General features: G+C 40.3%; 1 protein-coding gene across 6 annotated transcripts in view; it reads left to right on the forward strand.

Annotated features, from left to right (window-relative positions):
- Window positions 1-21,137, forward strand: part of rasal2 (RAS protein activator like 2) — a 418,356-nt gene that overhangs the window by 115,144 nt on the left and 282,075 nt on the right. Inside the window, exon 1 of one of the 6 annotated variants that reach the window (XM_063063737.1) lies at window positions 16,719-16,971. The exons of the other annotated variants lie outside the window; for them this stretch is intronic. Coding sequence (XP_062919807.1) covers window positions 16,935-16,971 — 37 coding nt within the window. The 5' untranslated portion in view covers window positions 16,719-16,934. Of the gene's footprint in view, window positions 1-16,718; window positions 16,972-21,137 lie in introns of those variants that run through there. 6 annotated transcript variants of the gene reach the window in all.

Here is a 21,137-nt window from a genome sequence, read left to right on the forward strand (position 1 = left end):
CTCATTATTGGACATGAGTACAGCAGAATAATCACCAGACTGGGAAGGCAGGTTTTGTTTTATGATGAAAGTTGAAGTAGGCTAGGCCACCATTACCAGAGTTTGTAAGAATGAGAGGTGCTTCATTAAAGTGTACAGAATCCTTGGGAGTGATTGGTGGTATTGATGAATGATTAATGTTTTCCCAGAATGAGGAGTCTCAGTCACAAATTAGGCATTGACCATTTAGGATTAAAATGGGGAGAAATGCCTTTTAATGAGAGCATGATGAATCTTTGGAATTCGCCACACTGCAGAGCAATTGCGAGATTAATTGCATTTAAAATATAATTAATCGATAGATTTTTGGATATTGAAAAAATCAGGAATATGGTCAGAAAATGGTGTTGAAATTGAGGCATTGAGATTCAGTGCTTCTTCAGAGTGTTGTAAAGCATGGAGATGTACAGATGCATCAGCATGAGGGAAGAAAGTAGGTAGAAATCAGTAGGATTCTTGCCCACATTTAATCTGATGCTGAGACCTCACAAAATTTGTCAGGTTCATTCCACCTACCTGTATCCCTGTCCGTGGAACAGGAGGTATCCAAGGATTGGCAGAGTCTGCCGTATTCTGTCAAAGATATGATTCTAAGTATAACTATGTCTAGTGGCTGTTTGACTTGTTCGTGGAATGTCGATGGTCAAATGTTTATGAGGACGATTTTGCATGTTTGAGTGACTGGCTGTGACTTTGTCATACTAAGGTCAATCCCAGGAAGCCTTTACTGGTTTTATTCTTTTTTCATTTTAACATTACTATCATAATATATCCAAGTGATTCGCTAGACTAGTTCAGTGGTAAGCTGAAGTTGACTACATGGCTATGTGTCTAGAGTTAGTTATGTACAGCTCAAAATAGGTAAACGCAACAGATTTCCTTAGATGTTTTTAAATGTAATAATCCAGTAGTTTCACAATTGTTTTTATGTTTCGTTTTTAAATTCCAGGTTATTTTTAACTAAATTTAAGTTCCACAGCTGCCGTTGTGGGATTTGAGCTCATGTCTCTGGATTGTTAATGCTGGCCCCCCCAGTCCAGAAACTTAACCATTATGCCAGCGCTGTTCCTTTCTTTAATTTTTGTGGTCCATTTATGACTAAGGAAGATGATACAGCAATCCATATATATTCCATGTAATCACAGCTGTCAGAAGTATCTTAAAGGGCCACATATAAAATACTTGAGGTTCTCTGAGATGTATTTCTTTAACAAACATAAATTATGCAAGTGGTAAGAGCTCTCAAATGTGAATGAGTTTTTTATTGCATCCTTTACATTTGAATGCTGTCACATTATTGGTCATTTTTAGAAGGTAGCTAGACAACATGATTAGTTGTTCCCATCTTCACATACACTTCTTTGTTTTTATTAGATGTTTGGTCAACTTTTTTGCAATGCAAGCAAATTTAAAAATTTCATACAATATTTACAAACATCAACTAAATTGTGTGTGTCTGTGGTGATTTTTCTCCTGCGAGCAAAGATGTAGGTACTTTTTTTTATTACATTTAAAAAATTTCCTTCAAGTAAGAGTAAAGTGCTATGCTGCCAAAGAGCAATTTAAATTCAAAATTGGACTTGGACTAGATGTATTAGTGAACAGTTTTCTCTTCAAGGAGTGATTATGTTCTTTAATGTTGGCAGCAGACATATTAAAACTATGATTCTTTTACTGAAGCACTGTGAAATGTTTGTATTTGGAAATAGTTTGGAAGCATCTTCAGTTTGTTATTTTTTACTTTCATTTGATAAATCTATCTCATTATATGGTACTTTTACTGTTAAATGGAAGTATGAAACAGCACGGGGACAACTGATGAGCCTTTGCATTCTTAGCCAGTCTATCTTGGGCGACTTTTGTTTATGACATCTCTCTAAGTACGGTGAAATGTGGATTTTAAAGAAATCTCTTTGAGGAAAAATACTTCGCTAGCTACTAAGTAACTTAAACAACTTCTCAACATTGTTGCTGTCTGGTTATTAGTCAGAACAGCATCATGTTACAAATAATGTTTTCATAGTGATGTAGTTACTTGCATTGAAGTGAGTTAGACCTCAATTATGTTCCTTATCAGATCTTTTTACCACTCAAACTATAGACATTAAACAAAACAACTTTAAAAGAGGAACAAATCATATGCATGAGAAAGTCTGCAGATACTGGAAATCCAATGCAACGCACACAAAGTGGCAGAGGAAGTCATCAGGTCAGGTAGCACCTATGGAAATGAATAAGCAGTCAATGTTGCTGACCGAGACCCTTCTTCAGGACTGTAAAGGAAAGGGGAAAACGGCAAAATAAAAAAAAAGTGAGTGGGAGTGAGGGAAGGTGATAGGTGAAATCAGATGGATGGGAAAGTTGAAGGACCAGAGAAGAAAGAATCTGATAGGAGAGGAGGGTGGACCATAGGATAAAGGGAAAGAGGAGGGGACCCAAGGGGGGAGTGATAGGCAGGAGAGAAGAGGTAAAAGTCCTGATTGGGGGAAAAGAAGTGGGGAGAGGGTGGGATTTTTTTCTACCAGAAGGAGAAATCAATATTCATACCATCAGGTTGGAGGCCACCCAGATGGAATATAAGGTGTTGCTCCTCCACTCTGAGGATGGCCTCATCTCAGCACAAGAGGAGGCTATGGACCATCATATCAGAACAGGAATGAGAACTAAAATATTTGGCCACCAGAAAGTTCCACATTTGGCGGATTGAGCGGGGATGCTCAGTGAAGTGGTCCCCCAATTTTTGATGGATCTCACCAATGTAGAGGAGGCCGTGAGGAAAAGAGGCAAATGTTCTTTGAGAGATTAGGTGAAATATGAAAGACCTTTCTGGTTTCATGTTACCATCGACTTGCCAAATCAAGATTAAGTATGAGCTGGAAGTCATTGTCCTTGCTCAGTAATTAAGACGAAATGTTACGTAACACAATCCCAGAAAAATAACTGTACCATTGATCATGCCATCTTAATAAAAGTGTTAAATAAAAGGTAGGTTGCAAATATTTTAAACACTTGTATAATGGCGATATGCACAGATGAAAAGCTTTGTCATTCTGCAATGAGCAATCAATGTAATGCAACGAAGTGGCATTTCAGAACATTTGCATAAATATTTTTAGTTATGGACATCAACTTTTCTGTTAGCATTACGTGCTTGTGTGGAAGTTTAATAGTTATGCAATGAGGAAGATGGTAGTTATCGAATCAGCTAGTACATAATGAATTGGTATAATTTCATAGTGAAACTTCTAACAGGATTTCAAGAACATTATTCATTTTTTTCTGCTTGAATCCACAGATTTTGACTTATAGGGGCTAGATACAGTTGAGCTATTTTACTCTGGTTGTGGATGAATGGGTTTTCTGAAATGGGAAAATCTGCTGCATTGAAGCCTGGTACTTGATGTACATTATTTGAATATGGCCTGTTTGACTTGTTTTGTTGGTCAGAAGTGACTTGTAAGGCTGGGCCAAGTAGGTTACAGTGGGATGAAATCAAGCACTCAGTTGTGGTTGGGCAGGCCTTTGAAGTTATCTTTTCAGTGGGTGTTGACTGCCTCCTTATCTTTGTTCATCTTCCCATTGGGTCCTCAAGGTAATTCGGGTCATGGGTGGCATTGACAGTGCCAAAAAACCACACCGAAAGTGGCTCTTGGTGAATTGCTGAGCCTCTGTCCATCAATTGTTAGATTGAGGATTTTCTCCAGGACTTTATCTTTCAGGTGCTTATATTAATGTTCCTTTTCTCTTGATGAATGGTGGAGCTAATTGGTGGATCTAAAATGGTGGATCCAGATGCACTTTGTTTGTGGTTTACTAGTTTCTTGGTCTTATGGTCACTCTCATTGGACCATTCCTTGTACTTCCTCATAGAAGAGGCCAAGAGACTCTACATCAGGGGCTTCCAACCTTTTTTATGCTATGGACCCTTGCCATTAACCAAGGGTTCTGTGGACCCTGGGTTGGAAACCGCTGCTTTACAGTTACTGATTATAGTGACCTATTTTTTGTGGTTCCAACTCAAATTGTTTCCACAAATACCACATAACTTGACGAGTTTTCCAGCATTTGTTGCTCTTAGCATCTACAGATATATCTTTGATTTTGATAAGTTGCCTTTGAAACACTGCCTCAGATGAGCTACCTTTTGAGGAGTGCTTGAGAGCTTCAACATTGATTTTCTTGCACAACACTTCTGTTGGTGTTCATGGTTGAGGACATGGTTGATGGAGATGATAGAGCAGATTAGGTTATAGATGGTCTAACTGTTACTGGTTCCTGTCATGGTGCGTGTGATGTCTGGCAGTCCTTCATGTATTGTAATCACTGCCTGTGTCATGATTCTGGTTGTTGCTATGTGGCTTTGCTTTTGTCCCTTCAATGGAATAGAATGTTCATTATGACTGGATTGTTCTTCAAGCAATTTCTCATCCTTAAAAGAAAGGAGACAATCTCCCAAAACAAAAGCAATAAGGAAGTTGAAGTTGACCAGGAGGATCAGTATGTCTTTCTTTTCGATGCTGACCATGTTTCTCTTCAAGTTTGAGGTGAAATTCTTCCTGCCAGGATCAGAGAACAACTCAGCCCAACCATCGACCATTGGAATTACACACTTTCCAAATTATTTCCTACAAATTATATTCTTTGAAATATTTTATTTTAATCATCAGGCTTGATAGATAGGATATTATAAAATCAGGTCAAGCAGTATCAGTGGAAAGGGAGACGATAGAGCTTCATGCTGGTGATCTTTCATTGAGTGTTTTCAGGAAGTTCTGTTTTAATTTACATTTCAAGCCACAATGTTATTTTGTTTTTGACTGACCCAATCATCATGAGTGAGAACAGCATTATCACTGAATGCAGTTTTTGTTTGTAAAGGTATGTACCATATGTTAGTCTCTTGATCCACATTTAAGGTGGAACTTACGCTCTGATGCTACTATAGTGGTGTTACTCGTTTTTTTTTATTATATTCATTAAAGGGGTGTGGGCTGAGCCAGCATTTAATGGAGATACAAGAGAGTACATATTGCAAGGATGGGAGCTGCAATCAGTGTACTGGAGGAACTCAGTGGGTCAAGAAGGAGTCTGAATTTAGCATTGCTGGTGGATAAATCAGCTCTGGGAAGTTAGGAGATAAGATACATGCCAAAAAGTTTATATCTGAATGTACTTGACACTTGTTATTTCATGGGGAATCAAACTACGGATAATTTATATTGTTGCAGGAGAATGCCATTCAATTGCTCTCAACTATTCCACCATTTCACTAAATTATACCTGAACTATGGTTTAATCACATATACCAACATTGGTTTCATTTTTCGTCTGAATCTTGAAATACACAATCAAACCAGCTGAAAATTTCATTGGGATAGAGTTTACGATTTCCACTTTGTGTGGAGAAGTGCTTCATGACCTCTGTATTGAACATCCCTTCTCCCATTTCAAGATTATGTCCCTTGTTCTGGACAGCTCAGTTATAAAATCAAACACGGCAATTGTTATAGTAGGCTGCATGGCCCAGAGAATCTTTTGCTGACTCTTTGTGCAGCAATTGAGTTAAGTCCTGTTTCTCTGATGCTTATCTGTAAATATCTAATTCTTTTTCAAAAGGTAGTAATTGAACCACCATCCACCGCACTTTCAGATTGCACCTTTCTGCTTATTCAGCAAGTGTGCATGCACAAATTGAATAAATCTGGAAAATGGATGTTGTTCAACCCCATGCATCATGATTGCTGAATATCTTCAAGCATCCTTTTAAATGTGAAAGGAGCAATTCATAACAATTTTAATTTTGATGTTTTCTTTCATGTAAGATTTGTATCTTTTGCTGATTACTCTAAATCCATTGGTCCTTGATCGTTTGCTGAATGCTTTAAGTCCAGAGAAACTAAGAACGATATCATCTGAACACCTACAACACATTACTTAGATTCCTCTGCTCCTAGGATAACAATCCATGTTCTCACATCTATCATAAATGTAATCCCTTATCCCAGGAAATATACTTGTAAATCCCCCATAGGGCCTCTTTATCCTCAAGAGTGTTGAGGTGAGTGGATTTGGATGGAATGACTTTAAGGGTGATTTATTTCTTTTCTCCTCATTATATCTGCCAGATATTTTAATCATCTAAAACGGGTCCCTAACCTTTGGCGCACCGCGGACCAGTTTAATATTGCCGATAATCTTGCAGACCGGCCAACCGGGAGGAGGGGGAGGTGTTCAAGTTCAACAGTGCGTGACAGGGAATGAGGAAATGTGCAGCTGACTCATATTGTTTCATATCGCCAAATCATATTGTTTCCTCGCGGTCCGGTAGTTGGGGACCACTGATCTAAAACATAATTATGTTAACCCTTATTTATTGTTGCATACTCAGTAGGATGTATACCTATCCTATATAAATTCCATTCACAGTTAACACTTTTAGCCCACGTATTATTGAGAATTTTGTGATTACACACTTTCCAAGATTATGATCCCTTTTCTCAATGAGTGGTATGCAAATAGCCTCTGACAATCAAGTTCAGCTCCTGGCCTTCACGTGTGAGCCCAGTGGAGCTATTTCTACTGACAGGCAAAAGGGTGAAGGCTGGTTACTGGCACCTTAAAACCAGTTACTTTGGGCAGTTGGGCCTCTTCAGCTGTGGGAGGCAGCTCATCTAGGAGAAGAAAGAGTCTGATCTCAAACGTCTGCTGCCTTGTGGCTATGTCCACTGACGATGAAGGCTATGGGAGTAAACCCCGCGGGGAAATAATCCGGAGCTGGAGTCCATATGACAGTCCTGTGTTGAGTTCAACAATGACTGGCAACTCCTGTGACGCCACTGGTTCCAAACTGTGTCGGTCTCTGCAGCTCCTTTGGATTCATCAGCTGCGTGAAGAGGGGAACCTGCTACATGGGCAATAGTTTGCTTTCCATATTGTATTGCTCTGGCTTGCGTGTCATGTTGACAACTGGGATGCAATATCCATGATTGATCCTGACCAACAAGAGTCTCAATGGTGTGCAATATCTCATCCAGGGGGTCAGTGTGGACATGGTGAAGGATTACAAATACCTGGGGATATGAATTGACAATAAACTGGACTGGTCAAAGAACACTGAGGCTGTCTACAAGAAGGGTCAGAGCCGTCTCTATTTCCTGAGGAGACTGAGGTCCTTTAACAACTGCCGGACGATGCTGAGGAAGTTCTACGAGTCTGTGGTGGCCAGTGCTATCTTGTTTGCTGTTATGTGCTGGGGCAGCAGGCTGAGGGTAGCAGACACCAACAGAATCAACAAACTCATTGGTAAGGCCAGTGATGTTGTGGGGATGGAACTGGACTCTCTCACGGTGGTGTCTGAAAAGAGGATGCTGTCCAGGTTGCATGCCATCTTGGTCAATGTCTCCCATCCACTACATAATATACTGGTTGGGCACAGGAGTACATTCAGCCAGAGACTCATTCCACCGAGATGCAACACAGAGCGTCATAGGAAGTCATTCCTGCCTATGGCCATCAAACTTTACAACTCCTGTCTTGGAGGGTCAGATACCTTGAGCCAATAGGCTGGTCCTGGACTTATTTCCTGGCATAATTTACATATTACTATTTTAACTATTTATGGTTCTATTACTATTTATTATTTATGGTGCAACTGTAACGAAAACCAATTTCCCCTGGGATCAATAAAGTATGACTATCACTATGAATGATGTGATAATGCACAATTTAAATTTATTTAGCCTTCAGTATGTAAGTGTGATGATTTAATGTTTCTCTCCATATAGAATTTTCAAAATTAAACTTGTAAACATGATTAATAATAGTGAAAGTGCTAAGTAAATATAGGTTTTGTTTTGTACATTCAAACCAGCGAAGTAATATTAAATTTCTATAATGAAATGGCACATTCTTAACAGTGTGGAGGAACAGAGGGATCTTGGGGTTTACACCTATAGATCCCTCAAAGTTGCAGTGCAAGTGATCGGGAGGTTAAGAAGGTGTATGGTGTGTTGGCCTTCATTAGCCAGGGGATTGAGTTCAACAGCCACAAAGTAATGTTGCAGCTGTATAAAACTCTGGTTAGACCCCATTCCGAGTATTGTAATCAGTTCTGGTCTGATTAGTGGGGATTGCACTTCAAATGTGCTCAGAAATCTGTACATCTGCAGCATTTATTCATCTCTTTGCCTTCTAGGTTCCATGGGGAAACATGATACTATATGCCAGTTTTTTTGGCTACCAGTTCAGCTTTTGCCAGTTTCTTTGTTCTTGTATAATTTTCAATTTTGCACTGTTTAGAAGATATTTAAATGGATCTTTCTGAGGTTCAAAATAGATGCTGTTGCATTTTTTCTGCATTGACTTCTCCCATCAATCAACTTGCTTTTGCAGCTTTCTGCATCCTTCCAAGCAATTTGCAGTGCCCCTTAAGTGTTAACAACTTATTTGGATATAGAAGCAGAGTATTCTACCTGAATTATAAAGAAGGCAAGACAGCGGCTATACTTTGAGTTTGAAGAGATTTGGTATGTCAACAAATACACTCAGAAACTTCTATAGATATACCATGGAGAGCATTCTGACAGGCTGCATCACTGTCTGATATTTGGGGGGGGGGGTTACTGCACAGGACTGTAAGAAGCTGCAGAGGATTGTAAATTTAGTCAGCTCCATCTTGGGAACTAGCCTACAAAGTACCCAGGACATCTTCAGGGAGCGGTGTCTCAGAAAGGCAGCATCCATTATTAAGAACCTCCAGCACCCAGGGCATGCCCTTTTCTCACTGTTACCATCAGGTAGGGGGTACAGAAGCCTGAAGGCACACACTCATCGGTTCAGGAACAGCTTCTTCCCCTCTGCCATCTGATTCCTAATGAACATTGAACCTTTGGACACTACCTCACTTTTTTAAAATATATAGTATTTCTGTTTTTGCATGATTTTTAATCTATTCAATATACATATACTGTATAAAGTATACTAAATAAGATTTATTTATTATTATTTTTCTTCTATATTATGTATTGCATTGAACTGCTGCTACTAAGTTAACAAATTTCCCATCACATGCCGGTGATAATAAACCTGATTCTGATTCTGAGTCTCACGTGAGTTTACCATGCATTGGGATGAAGTCTCTTTGAAAAGTGATCATTGCATTCTTAGCCTCTGATCATTCATTTCTTCATAACTATAATTTTAAAAAATCACTGATTAATTAGCTGGGTTACAGTATGTGCACAATATCCCTATGCAAACATCTCAGAGTGACAGGACAAGCCAGCAAGCCAGGAATTGATGGGCAGAAGCAGTGGCTCAGTTACAGGAGTTGCTGAAGACAACCCCTCAGTGAAGCCCACTTACTAGCATAACTCATCTACTGTTGGCAAGGCTGTAGTTGCGTATCCAAAAAATTATATTTCCTTGTGTTCTCTCTGTGTTCAATTTTGCCATTTTTAGATTGAATATTAGTTTTACATCCTCGTTCCTAAGGCTGGCGAAGTTGGTTGGGGGGGGGGGATGGGTGGAGCATGGGGATGAGCTCCCTCTATCTGTTAAATGCTCCTAATGGCGTACACCTCCTGGACAACAGAGTCCATCTCTTGGCTTTCTTTTGCGGCTAAGCCTGGTGGAACTGTTTCTACTGACCGGAGAAGAGGCAAGGCAGGCAACTGGCACCTTAAACCAGTCACTTTAGGCTGATGGGGCTCCTCAGTTGTGGTGCAGGAGGAAGAAAACTCTAATCTCAAACCTTCACTGCCTTGCGGCTATACCTGCTCATGGGGAAGGCTTCGGAAGTAAAGCCCAAGGAAAAATTTGGAGCAGAAGTTCCTAAGGTAGTCCTACATTGAGTTCAGCACTGACTGGCAACTCCTGTGATGTCGCTTCTGCCAAACTGTATCGGCCTCTGCCATTCTTTTGGATTCATCAGCTGCTTGGAGAGAAGGAACCTACTGCATGGGCAACAGTTTTCTTTCCATATTTTACTGCCCTGGCTTGCATATTGATTAGTGTATTGATTTCGAAGCAGTTGGCTAGGATGTAACATCCTTGGTCGACCCTGACCAACGGAGGACCATTTTATATCCTTATAGAGTTCCATAACCTTGCACTATCTGTGTCATTGTTAAATCTGGTGAAGCGTTGGATCCTTGGGATAGACTTGGATTACTTGGAATGCCACGAATGATATCTTTCCAAATGTCATACACTGTATATATCTGTACTTTAATTTTTTCTACAGTTCTTTAAAGTTACATGTGCTGTGGATAAAGGGGAATTGATGGATGCAATGAACCTAGATTTCCAGAAGACATTCTATAAATATGTTTTCATCAGAGATTGTTCGGAAAGCCAAAGTTCATGCTGTGGGAGGTAAAATATCTATCTGAATAATGAGTAATTGGCAACAGAAAGTTGGTATTTATGGATCTTACTCAGTTGGTGAGCTGCAATGTGACAGATTGATGCCGAGTTGTCAACTTTCAGCAAATTATAATAAAGACTTGGATTAAGCCACTGAAGATATGGTTTCTAAATTTGCTGATGGCACAGAAATAGGAAAGTAATTGTAAAGAAGGCATGAGGAATCTTGAAAGGAGTTTAGATAGATTGAGTGCATGGGCCAAGATTTGACAAATGGAGGATAATGTGGATAAATATAAGATTATTCAGTTTGGCAGTAAAAGGAAAAGTACAAGAAATTCTGCAGATGCTGGAAATTCAAAGCAATACACACAAAATGTTGGAGGAACTCGGTAAGGCAGGCAGCATCTGTAGCAATGAATAAACATTCAACGTTTCAGTTGAGACCTGAAGAAGGTCTCGGCCCGAAATGTCAACTGTTGGTTCATTTCCATAGATGTTGCCTAAGCTACTGAGTTGCTCCAGCATTTGTGAAAATAAAAACGAACATGTTATCTGAATGGTCGTACATTGTAGAGCTCTGAAATACAGGCATATCTGAATACCCTGGTATATGATTGGCAAACATAAAGTGATTAGGAAAGCTAACAAAATGTTATTGTTTATTGCAGGGGGATTTCATTGCAAAATTTGTGTGTTTATGATGCAGTTATGGGCAATGGTGCAATTCATTCTGGAGTACTGTCAATAGCGTTTCCCTCTTAACCGAAGAATGTCAATGAATTGGAAGCAGAACAAAGAAAGTTTACTGGGCCTCCAGTGGGTGGATTACCTGATCAGATGAGGTTGAGTGGGGTAGGCTTGTACTGCTGAATGTTAGTAAAATGAAAGAAAAGAATTGAAGCACAAAAATCTATGATGGATATGGAGATGATACTTCTTGTGGAAAATTCTTGACCTATTGTGCTTAAAATTAAGGGTCACGTATTTAAGATGGACAAGGTGAAATCTTTTTTCTCTTTGAGGATCCTGCATCTTTGAAAAATTCTTCCTCAAAGGGTTGGTGGAAGCAGAGACTTTGAATATTTTTAAGACAGAATTAGATTGATTCATGCTAAGTAAGGGAGTGGATGATTATTAAGGGTAGGGGGATATGGAGTTGCGATTGCAGCCAGATCAACTGTGGTCTATTGAACGATGGAGCGGTTTGAATGAGCTGAGTGACCATCTCCTGTTTGTATATACTGAAGAATTTCCTATTTATTTGTGTTGAATACTGCATTTGAATTTTTCTTGTTATTTTCCTGTTTGTAGCTTTTTGAAGTATCTTTTGTATGTTTATCTTGGCATCATCTATTGACAACCTTGTACTCGTAAATAGACGGTTTGGTGTGATGTATAAATTTCTGCCATTTTCAATGAAGTGACACCATAAGTTTATTGTGGAAGTCGAATCCTGATAAAGTCACTCATACGGCATAAGTACAAACTCTTTATTCAAAGCCTCCGGGGCACTTCAGTTAGTCGCTCAAACAGGAACAGTCTGTTCCTGCTCGGTCCACCGACTAACTGGCAGTTTCTCTTGCAGGAGAGATATAGATGTTCAGATACCCCCACACAAGACAGGCTGGAACCAGACTTATCTATGTGCATGACAGTACCAAGGAGCTTGAAATACTGTCTAACTCCAAGAAGAAATGTGGCTCAGCATGGCTTAGCACATCTGTTGATCATCAGCAGGTTCTTACAGAAAAACAGGCTGCTATTCTTTAACTGACCGTGTTAACCCTTTACATACTTTATCATTATGGTCCCCTTCTAGTATCCTTAAGAGACTGTTTTTTCCTCAACATATATGCTTATAGGCTTATTTTGTCCAACATCTTGTTGTCTGCCTGCAGGACATACCCATGCAACTGTAGGAGATACAGCACACTAATATGCTGGAGAAACACAGCAGGTCAAGCAGAATCTATGGAGGGTGATAAGAAATGAACAGTCATTGTTTCAGGCCAAGACCCTTCATCAGGAATAGAATAAAAGAACGCAGAAAGAATAAAAGGTTGGGGTAGTGGGAAGCTCCCTAGTGAGGTGGGAGGGTGCAGAAGTGGGAATGATGTCAGAAACTGGGAAATGATGGGTGGAAGAGACAAATGGCTGAACAAAATGGAATCTGATAGGAGAGGACTGCAGACTATGGAATAAAGGGAAGGAGATGGGGAAACAGTGAGAGGAATGTGTGGGTAATGGGCAGGTTGGAAAGGTGGGGGAGGGAAAAGAGAAGGGATTAAAGAGCCAGTGGGATAAGAGAAAACAAAGGGGAAGGTGGAGACAGAGAGGAATGATTATTGTATGTTAGAGAAGTTGGTGTTGATGCCAATAGGTTGGAGACTATAAAGGATGAATATGAGATGTTGTTCTTCTCTCTATGTCTGGCTTTAACTTAACAGTAGAGGAGTTTGTGGACAGACATGTCCGTGTAGGAATGGGAAGTGGAATTAAAATGGTGGGCTAGAGGAAGATTATGGGTGTTAAGATGGGTGGAGCAAAGAAAGCTGAGCACGGTCTACTTTGGGTCTCAATGACGTGGATGGAGGCTGGACTTGGGAGTACTGGAGGGAATAAATGACATTGATATGCAAGAGATGCAACACTAGTTTTTTTTACCTCTTCCCTTCCCATTGTCCAGGGGTCCAAATAGTTTTCTTTGATAAAATAATGATCAATTTGTACCTCTTCCATTTTGGTAAACTACATTCAGTGCAGTTGTCTCTGTGATAGAGAAATTGGACACTGATAGAGTGACTACTTTGACAAATCATAAATATAAGATTCTGCAGATGCTGGAGATCCAGAGCCACACACACACGTAATACTGTGAAGGAACTCAGCAGGTCAGGCAGCATCTATGGCAAGGAATACACAGTCAATGTTTTGGGCCAAGATCTTAATCAGAAGTGGAAATGAAGGGGGAAGAAATCAGAATAAGCAGTTGGGGAGAGGACAAGGAGTACAAGCTGGAAGGTGATAGGTGGGAAAGGACTGAAAAAGAAGGAATCTGGTAGCAGGGGAGAGTGGACCATGGGGAAAAGAGAAGGAGGAGGCGCACCAGAAAGAGGTGATAGGCATGTAAAGAGTAGGTAAGGGTAAGATGGGTATTAGAATGGGGAATGGAAAAAGAGAGAAAGGAAAAGGGGAGAAATGACTGGCATTTAGAGAAATCAGTGTTAATGCCATCAGGTTGGAGGCTACCATACAGAATATGAGGTGTTGGTCCTCCACCTTAGAGTGGCCTCATTGTGGCAGTAGAGGAGGCCATGGACTGACATGTTGGAATGGAAATAGCAAGTAAAAATAAAATGGGTGGCCATTGGGAAATCCTGCACCTTGTAGCAAATGGAGCGACGGTGTTTGATGAAGCAGACACTCAATCAGGTGTCACTGCAACATAGGAGGCCAGACTGGGAGCACTGGATACAGTAGACTTGCAGGGGGCCTGTTGCCTCACGTGGAAGGACCATTTGGGACCCTGAATAATGGTGAGGGAGGAGGTGAAAGGGTAGGTATAGCACTTATCCGACTGCCAGAAGCAAGATCAGTAGAGAGGAATGAGCGGATAAGGGAGTCACAGAGAGGGTGATCCCTGTGGAAAGCAGAGATGGGGAGAGAAGGAAAGGTATGCTTAGTGGTAGGATCCCATTGAAGATAGTTCACAAGGCGCAAGATAGATATGTCCCACAGAGGAACTAGTTCTCAGTTGGAAGGGGTAGGCAACCGTGGCTGACAATAGAAGTCAAGGACTGCATAAAAGCCAAGGAAAGGGTATATAAGGTAGCAAAAGTGAGTGGGAAGTTGAATGATTGGGAAGCTTTTAAAATCCATCAAAAGGCTTCTGAAAAAGCTATAAGAAGGGAAAAGATGAAAGGCAGGCTAGTCAATAATATAAAGCAGGATACCAGAAGTTTTTTCTGTTATATAAAGGGTAAAAGGGAGGTGAGAGTTGATATTGAACCACTGGTCAGGTTGTAATGGGGACAAAGAAATAGCAGATGAACTTAATGAGTACTTTGCACCTGTCTTCACTGTGGAAGACACTAGCAGTGTGCCAGAGGAATGTGAGTGTCGGGGAGCAGGAGTGAGTGCCTTTGCTATTACAAAGGGGAAAAGTGCCAGGCAAACCGAAAGGTCTTAAGATGGATAAGTCAGCTGGGCCAGATGGACTACATCCTAGAGTTCTGACAGAGGTTGCTGAAGAGATAACAGAGGCATTAACCATAATCTTTCAAGAATCACTTGATCCTGGCCTAGTGTCAGAGGCTGGTAGATTGCAAATGTCACTCCACTCTAAGAAGAGAGGAAGGCAAAAGAAACGAAGTTATAGGCCAAGCAACACACACATAAATGTTGGAGGAACTCAGCAGGCCAAACAGCATTTATGGGAAAAAGTACAGTCGATGTTTCAGCCCGAAATGTCAATTGCACAGTCCTGCCGAAGGTTTCGACCTGAAACATTGACTGTACAGTCCTGCCGAAGGGTTTCAGTCCGAAAATGTTGACTGTACTTTTTCCCATTGATGCTGCCTGGCCTGCTGAGTTATTCCAGCATTTTGTGTGTGTCGCTCAGATTTCCAGCATCTCCAGATTTTCTCTTGAGTGTGAGAGGGGGGAGGTAGGTGGGTAGGAGAGGGGGAATGAAAAGAAATGATATGAGAAGTTAGGAGATGATAAGTGGAAGAGGCAAAGGGCTGTTGTGGAATTATAGGCTAGTTAGTCTAACCTCAGTGGTTGGGAAAGTATTGAAATCTATTATTAAGGATGAGGTTTCGAGGTACTTGGAGACTAACGATGAAGTAAGTCAAAGTCAGCATGGTTTCTGTAAAGGGAAATCTTGCCTGACAAATCTGTTAGAATTATTCAAGGAAGTGACAAGCAGGTGGACAAAGGAGAGGCAGTGGATGTCATTTACTTGGATTTTCAGAAGATGTCTGATAAGATGCCACACTTGAGGCTGCTTAACAAGATAAAATCCTGTGGTGTTACAGGAAAGATACTGACATGGACAGAGGAGTGGCTGACAGGCAGGAGAGAGTGAGTGGGAATAAAAGGGACCTTTCTTGGTTGACTTTTGGTGTTCCTCAGGGTTTGTATTAGGATTGCTGCTTTTCACATTGTTTGCCAATGATTTAGATAATGGAATTGATGGCTTTGTGGCAATGTTTGTGAATGACAAAGATAGGTGGAGGGGTAGGTAGTGCTGAGGAAGCAATGCGATTGCAGCAGGACTTAGACAAATTGGAAGAATAGGCTTAAAAAGTGGCAGATGGAATACAGTGTTGGGAAATGTATGAGAATGCTTTTTGGTAAAAGGAACAATAATGCAGACTGTTAGCTCAATCGGGAGAAGGTTCAAACATCAGAGGAGGAAAGGGACTTAGGAGTCCTCATGCAAGACTCCCAGAAGGTTAATTTACAGGTTGAGTCTGAGGTAAGAAAGACAAATGCAAAGTTGGCATTTATTTCCAGTGGAATAGAATATAACATCAAAGAGGTATTGTTGAGCCATTATAAGACGCTAGTCAGGCCGCACTGAAGAGTATTATCAACAGTTTTCGGCCCCATATCAGAAGGGATGTGTTGTCATTGGAGAGAGTCCAGAGGAGGTACATGAGGATGATTCCAGGAATGAAGGGGTTAACATATGAGGAGCGTTTGGCAGCTTTGGGCCTGTATTCACTGGAATTTAGAAGAATGGGTGGGGATCTCATTGAAACCTACCAAATGTTGAAAGGGCTAGGTAGGGTGAATGTGGAGAGGATGTTTCATATGGTGGGGATATTCAGAAATAGAGGCCACATCCTCAAGATTGAGGGGTAACCCTTTGGAACAGAGATAAAGAGGAATCTCTTTAGCCAGAGAGTAGTAAATTTGTGGAATACTCTGCCACAGACTGCAGTGGAGGCCAGGTCCGGCGGAAGTTGATCATTTCCTGATCGGCCAGGGCATCAAAGGATGTGGCGAGAAGGTAGGTGTATGGTGTTGAGTGGGATACAGGATCAGCTATGATCGAATGGTAGAGTAGACTGAACGGGCTGAATGGTCCTAATTCTGCTCTTGTGTGTTACGGTTTTGTGATCTTAAGAAGGCAGAAGATACAGAGAATGGTGTGTTCGATGTAAATGCCTCTGGGAGCGATAAGTAAGGACAAGGGAAATCCTGTCTTGTTTTGCACCTGGAAGATGGCGTGAGGGTAGATGTCTGGGAAGTAGAGGAGATGCAGGTGAGGGCAGCACTGATGATAGAGTGAGGGAACCTGAGGAATTGAGGATATAGAAAATAATTTTGAACCTATGTAACCTCTGGCGAAAAGAATAATTGGGACTGAAAAGGAATTTTTGAACTGAAGTAAACTCTGTCTTCAGCAGTTAGCTAAAACCGGCTTATACTAGTTCTCCCTTGGTTTGCAGAGAGACATTGAGAGTTTGATAGCATTGTACATTGTACAGTCGGCGCTCCTTATCCACGAGTTCTGCATGCGCGAATTCAACCAACTGCGAATCGAGAAAACCCGTAAGTGCTTTTCCAGCACTTGTTGTTCGAACATGTACAGACTTCTTTTCTTGTCATTATTTCCTAAACAATGCAGTATAACAACTATTTACATAACATTTACATTGTATTAGGTATTATAAGTAATCTAGAGATGATTTAAAGTATACGGGAGGATGTAAGTAGGTTATCATGGATCGGGATCGAAAAAAAACCGAAAGTTCTCTTACTAAGTAAGTCGGAACAGGTACATCCGATATTATTTAGTGTCAGTTAGTCAAACGTTTGTCTTAGTATATAGTATATATTTTACCTTTCTTTGCATATAAAACACTTAAGAAATGTATGTTTCAGCGGCGGGCTCGGGAACGGAAATTCCCAAGTTCAGGCCAGTGACAGACTGCTTCCGAGCGCGCTCTCCGTCCCTGCCGGGTTGATCTGGAGGATCAAAAACCCAAAATCCCAAAACCCAATAATTAAACCACTGCGTTGCTTAGTAATAACTGTAGCTTTCATCGGGGCAGGGATTTTTTCACTTTATCCTTTAAAATCGTTCCGACTGTAGCCTAACGCTTTTCCAATGACTGGTGGCGTTTCACCTCTTTCCGATCGCTTTATTATTTCCACTTTATTTTAAATCGCAATCGTGATTATTTTCGTGAACAGAAATACTGCGGATTCAGAGCTCCGCCGCTGGGCCCTAATGTTCACCGCACTGAGACAGGTTAAATAAGGTCTGGGGTTCCGCTGGGTCCTAAGGTCCACTGCATTGAGACAGGTTGAATAAGGGACTTGAGCGTTTGCGTTTTTTGGTATCCGCGAGGGGTCCCGGAACCATTCCCTCGCGGATAAGGAGGGCCGACTGTACCCTCGTTTGAGTAGGGGAAGGAGGACTCACCGATAAGGATAGGAATGAACATTCATCTGTTTTAAGTCAGGGCCTAGCAAAGGGAATAACTGATAAGGACTGGACAACACATCCATCTGTAGTTAAGCCTTGATCTAGCAGACTCTCTTATCTGTTACTAAGTTTCTCACCAACAGACTTGGTGGGCGTACCAGTTCAAATGACATCTTGCAATAGTAATGTGTGGGGCTTACTATGTATAAATATAAGGCTGTAACCGGGGAGAGTGGGCCCACTTGTCGGATGGTGGCAGTACTTACTTGCCTTCCCTCTGACAACTGGGTCTGAAACTCTTGAAGGAGGGTGCGCAATAAACTATTGTAACTATAAGAAGTTGGTCTCCCGAGTTTTATTCAGATTCAGCTTTAACAAACTCTGTTCTTCGAAGAAAGAGGATGTCTCCAATATTGAAAAAAGGAAATTTGAGGAAAAAGATTTGTTAATGTTGAAGAGGGAAAAAGAGTATTTTCTCTATTTTGGATTCTTTTATTTTATATAGTTGTGTACTTCCAATAATTTATTGTACTTATTTGTTGTTGAGAAATTGATTGCATTCTTTTCCCATGCCACCCCCACCAAAGAAATCACCTTTATCAGAGGAATTAAGTTGTTACTTCTGTTGAAGTTGTCAGTATGAACTGGGGTTGGTAGATTACAAGTAAAGCAATGTAAAAATTAAAACTTCAGATTTAGCTGAGCTTAAATCTATGAAGTAGAAGACTTCACTAAAGTCCTAAGCATAATTATATTACCCATATTTACTATTAGAAAATGAGAAGAAACATGGTGCATACACGGATATCTACAAATGGGAAGATCATATTTGGTAGTCAACACCACGCGCCAATTACGTACTGCAGTTTCTGGGATGTATTTGATCAGAATATTTATTGTTGCTATCAGGCTGAAGACAGTTTGACTTGTATTTGCAGGGCAAGGATGTTGCAGACTGCAGTTTGTGCATTCCTGTCACACACAAAGTTGGGCGTCTTGTGATTCTGTGATGTAGTGCTTTTAAAAAGAGGAGGGGGTGGTCGCTTTGCTCAGTTCAATGCCAGTAACTGTACTGCAGTATTTCTGATTGCAGAGAAGGGAATGTGTTCACCTAAGCTGAGAAGATATAGAATTTTGTAAAAGAAGACTTATGTGATGTGCAAACTGATTTGGTAGCTGTGCATTACATGGAGCAGGGCATTAGTTAGTGTGCTCATCTCTGCAGCAGAGTTGTTCCTTTTTAGAATGAATAAGGACTTCTACTGCTGCAAGTGTCGAACGTAGTGACGAATTGGATGCAGCAGTTGGCAATTCCTGATGGATCGAATGGGTCTGAAAAGAAGGTTGTTGTACTTCTGTTCGAAATCGTGTGCATCTGAGATTTCAGGTATAGTGGGTCAGGTTATTGTGCTGGTGTTGCAGCCCTGCTAGCTGGCCTTTTTAAACATCTGATACACAATGAATATACAAAACTAAGAAATTCTAACCTCAGTATTTTGATGGGATAGCACCCATGCAAGCTAAAGTATAAGAGGTGTAGCATGCAAAAGAAAATGTATAGGCTGATAACCACTACAGGAGATTGGCAATGCTGGAACTGGTTTGTTTCACCCAGTTTAGAGAACCAATTAACTTATGAAGTATAAATTAGTTTTTTTTGTATGAGCTGTTGTTATAATGTGGTATATTTGGAGCTTGAATACCAATTTTTGTGATTAGATCTTCAATATTTCCTTTAATCTTTGTTCTGTTAGTGACTGGTTATTCATTTATTATATTTTTGATCAATATCTTTGGTAAGATTGATGAACCTGGGTTCCTTTAATAGATCTCAGTTGAATTGATAATCACATTGACAATAAAGCATGCACATTCTAGGTTACACTGGACTTATTGCACCTCTGTTTTCTTTGACAACTGCTTCATCTGTCTGTATCTTCCTTTTCGATGGATTTCTGAGGTCTGTTGGAACACTTGTTCAACAGTGAAAGCAAGTAACTTAGTAGAGCACATGAAGATACATATCAGGTCGTAAAGGACTCATTGGTCAAGTGCTTATTGTTTTCTGTCAGATTTATTTAAAAGATAGAAAACATAGGTGTATCAATTAGTTGTGAGCTTTGATGTTTTGTGTTCGAATTTCACTCAGACTTCGTTATTTTTGCTCTTAATATAAGTTTATTCTTAAAAAATTTATTGTGTTGGAAAAAAGTATATCGCAAACTGCTTGACGCTAGTAGCCATAGCGTTGCAGGTATGTCACTGTACTACCAGTTTGCATAGTATGAGTGAAAACCATATTAGCTTTGGTGCACCTTTCCAACATTGATTTAACTGCACATTGAATCACATTGTATCACATTATATCTTCACAGAGTTTTAAGTGGTGAATGTGAAGACATGCTCATTCACAATGGTCTTTTATCATCATAGTCAATGAAGGAGTAGCAGTCTCAGCTCTCACAGTCTGGGTTGAGCAGGGTTTGAACTTTGTTGATGTTATAAAATTGTGTTGGTACTGTCAGTGAAAGGAATGGTTCATGAGTGTGGCTCACATGACGTTCACAAAAGTAATTAATAATGAACATTAAAGGAGGGTTTTGCCAGCTGTTCACATAACCCATGGATAAACAATAAAAACTGCAAAGTTTGCCAACTTGTTCTAAACCCCTCCCTCAAGCAGCTTGATTTTATAACTCCTTTCTGCAAGTGTGAATTATTGACTATGATTCTGATATCCTAATCATCATATAGTTTGGTATTAACTTAATAGATAAAAAAGGCTTGGGACAATGGACCTGAGATCTACATTGCCAAGAAGTGGAATTAATCTGGGTGGATAATAAGACATAGCAAAGGCAAAAAACAGTTGTGGAAATGATATATTGGCCCCCAAACAGTAATGGTTCTGTTTTCCCCTTGTGTACAGTGTATCAGGAAATGAGAGGAGCAGATAACAAGGGTAATGCAATAGCCATATGGGACTTTGGTCTACATGTAGACTGGGCAAACCAAGCTAACAGCGATGCTGTTGAAGATGAATTTTTATAACTGTATAAGAGATAATTTTAATGATCAGTATGTTAAGTAAGTAATGCAGGTGCTATCTGTCTTTGATCTAATATTCTGTCTTGAGAATGGATAGGTTGAAAATCTGCTTGTTAAGAGCCTTTTGTTCAAAAGAACTTGCAATTTGAAATGGGTCTTTCAAATCAGACTGAAGCAAAATTTGGGGAAACGGGTTGGTTATGGTAGATTGAGAAGCTACATCAAAAGGTCTGATGGT

The sequence above is a fragment of the Mobula hypostoma genome, chromosome 12 (assembly GCF_963921235.1).
Source record: "Mobula hypostoma chromosome 12, sMobHyp1.1, whole genome shotgun sequence".
In the NCBI taxonomy this organism is placed as follows: Eukaryota; Metazoa; Chordata; class Chondrichthyes; order Myliobatiformes; family Myliobatidae; genus Mobula; species Mobula hypostoma.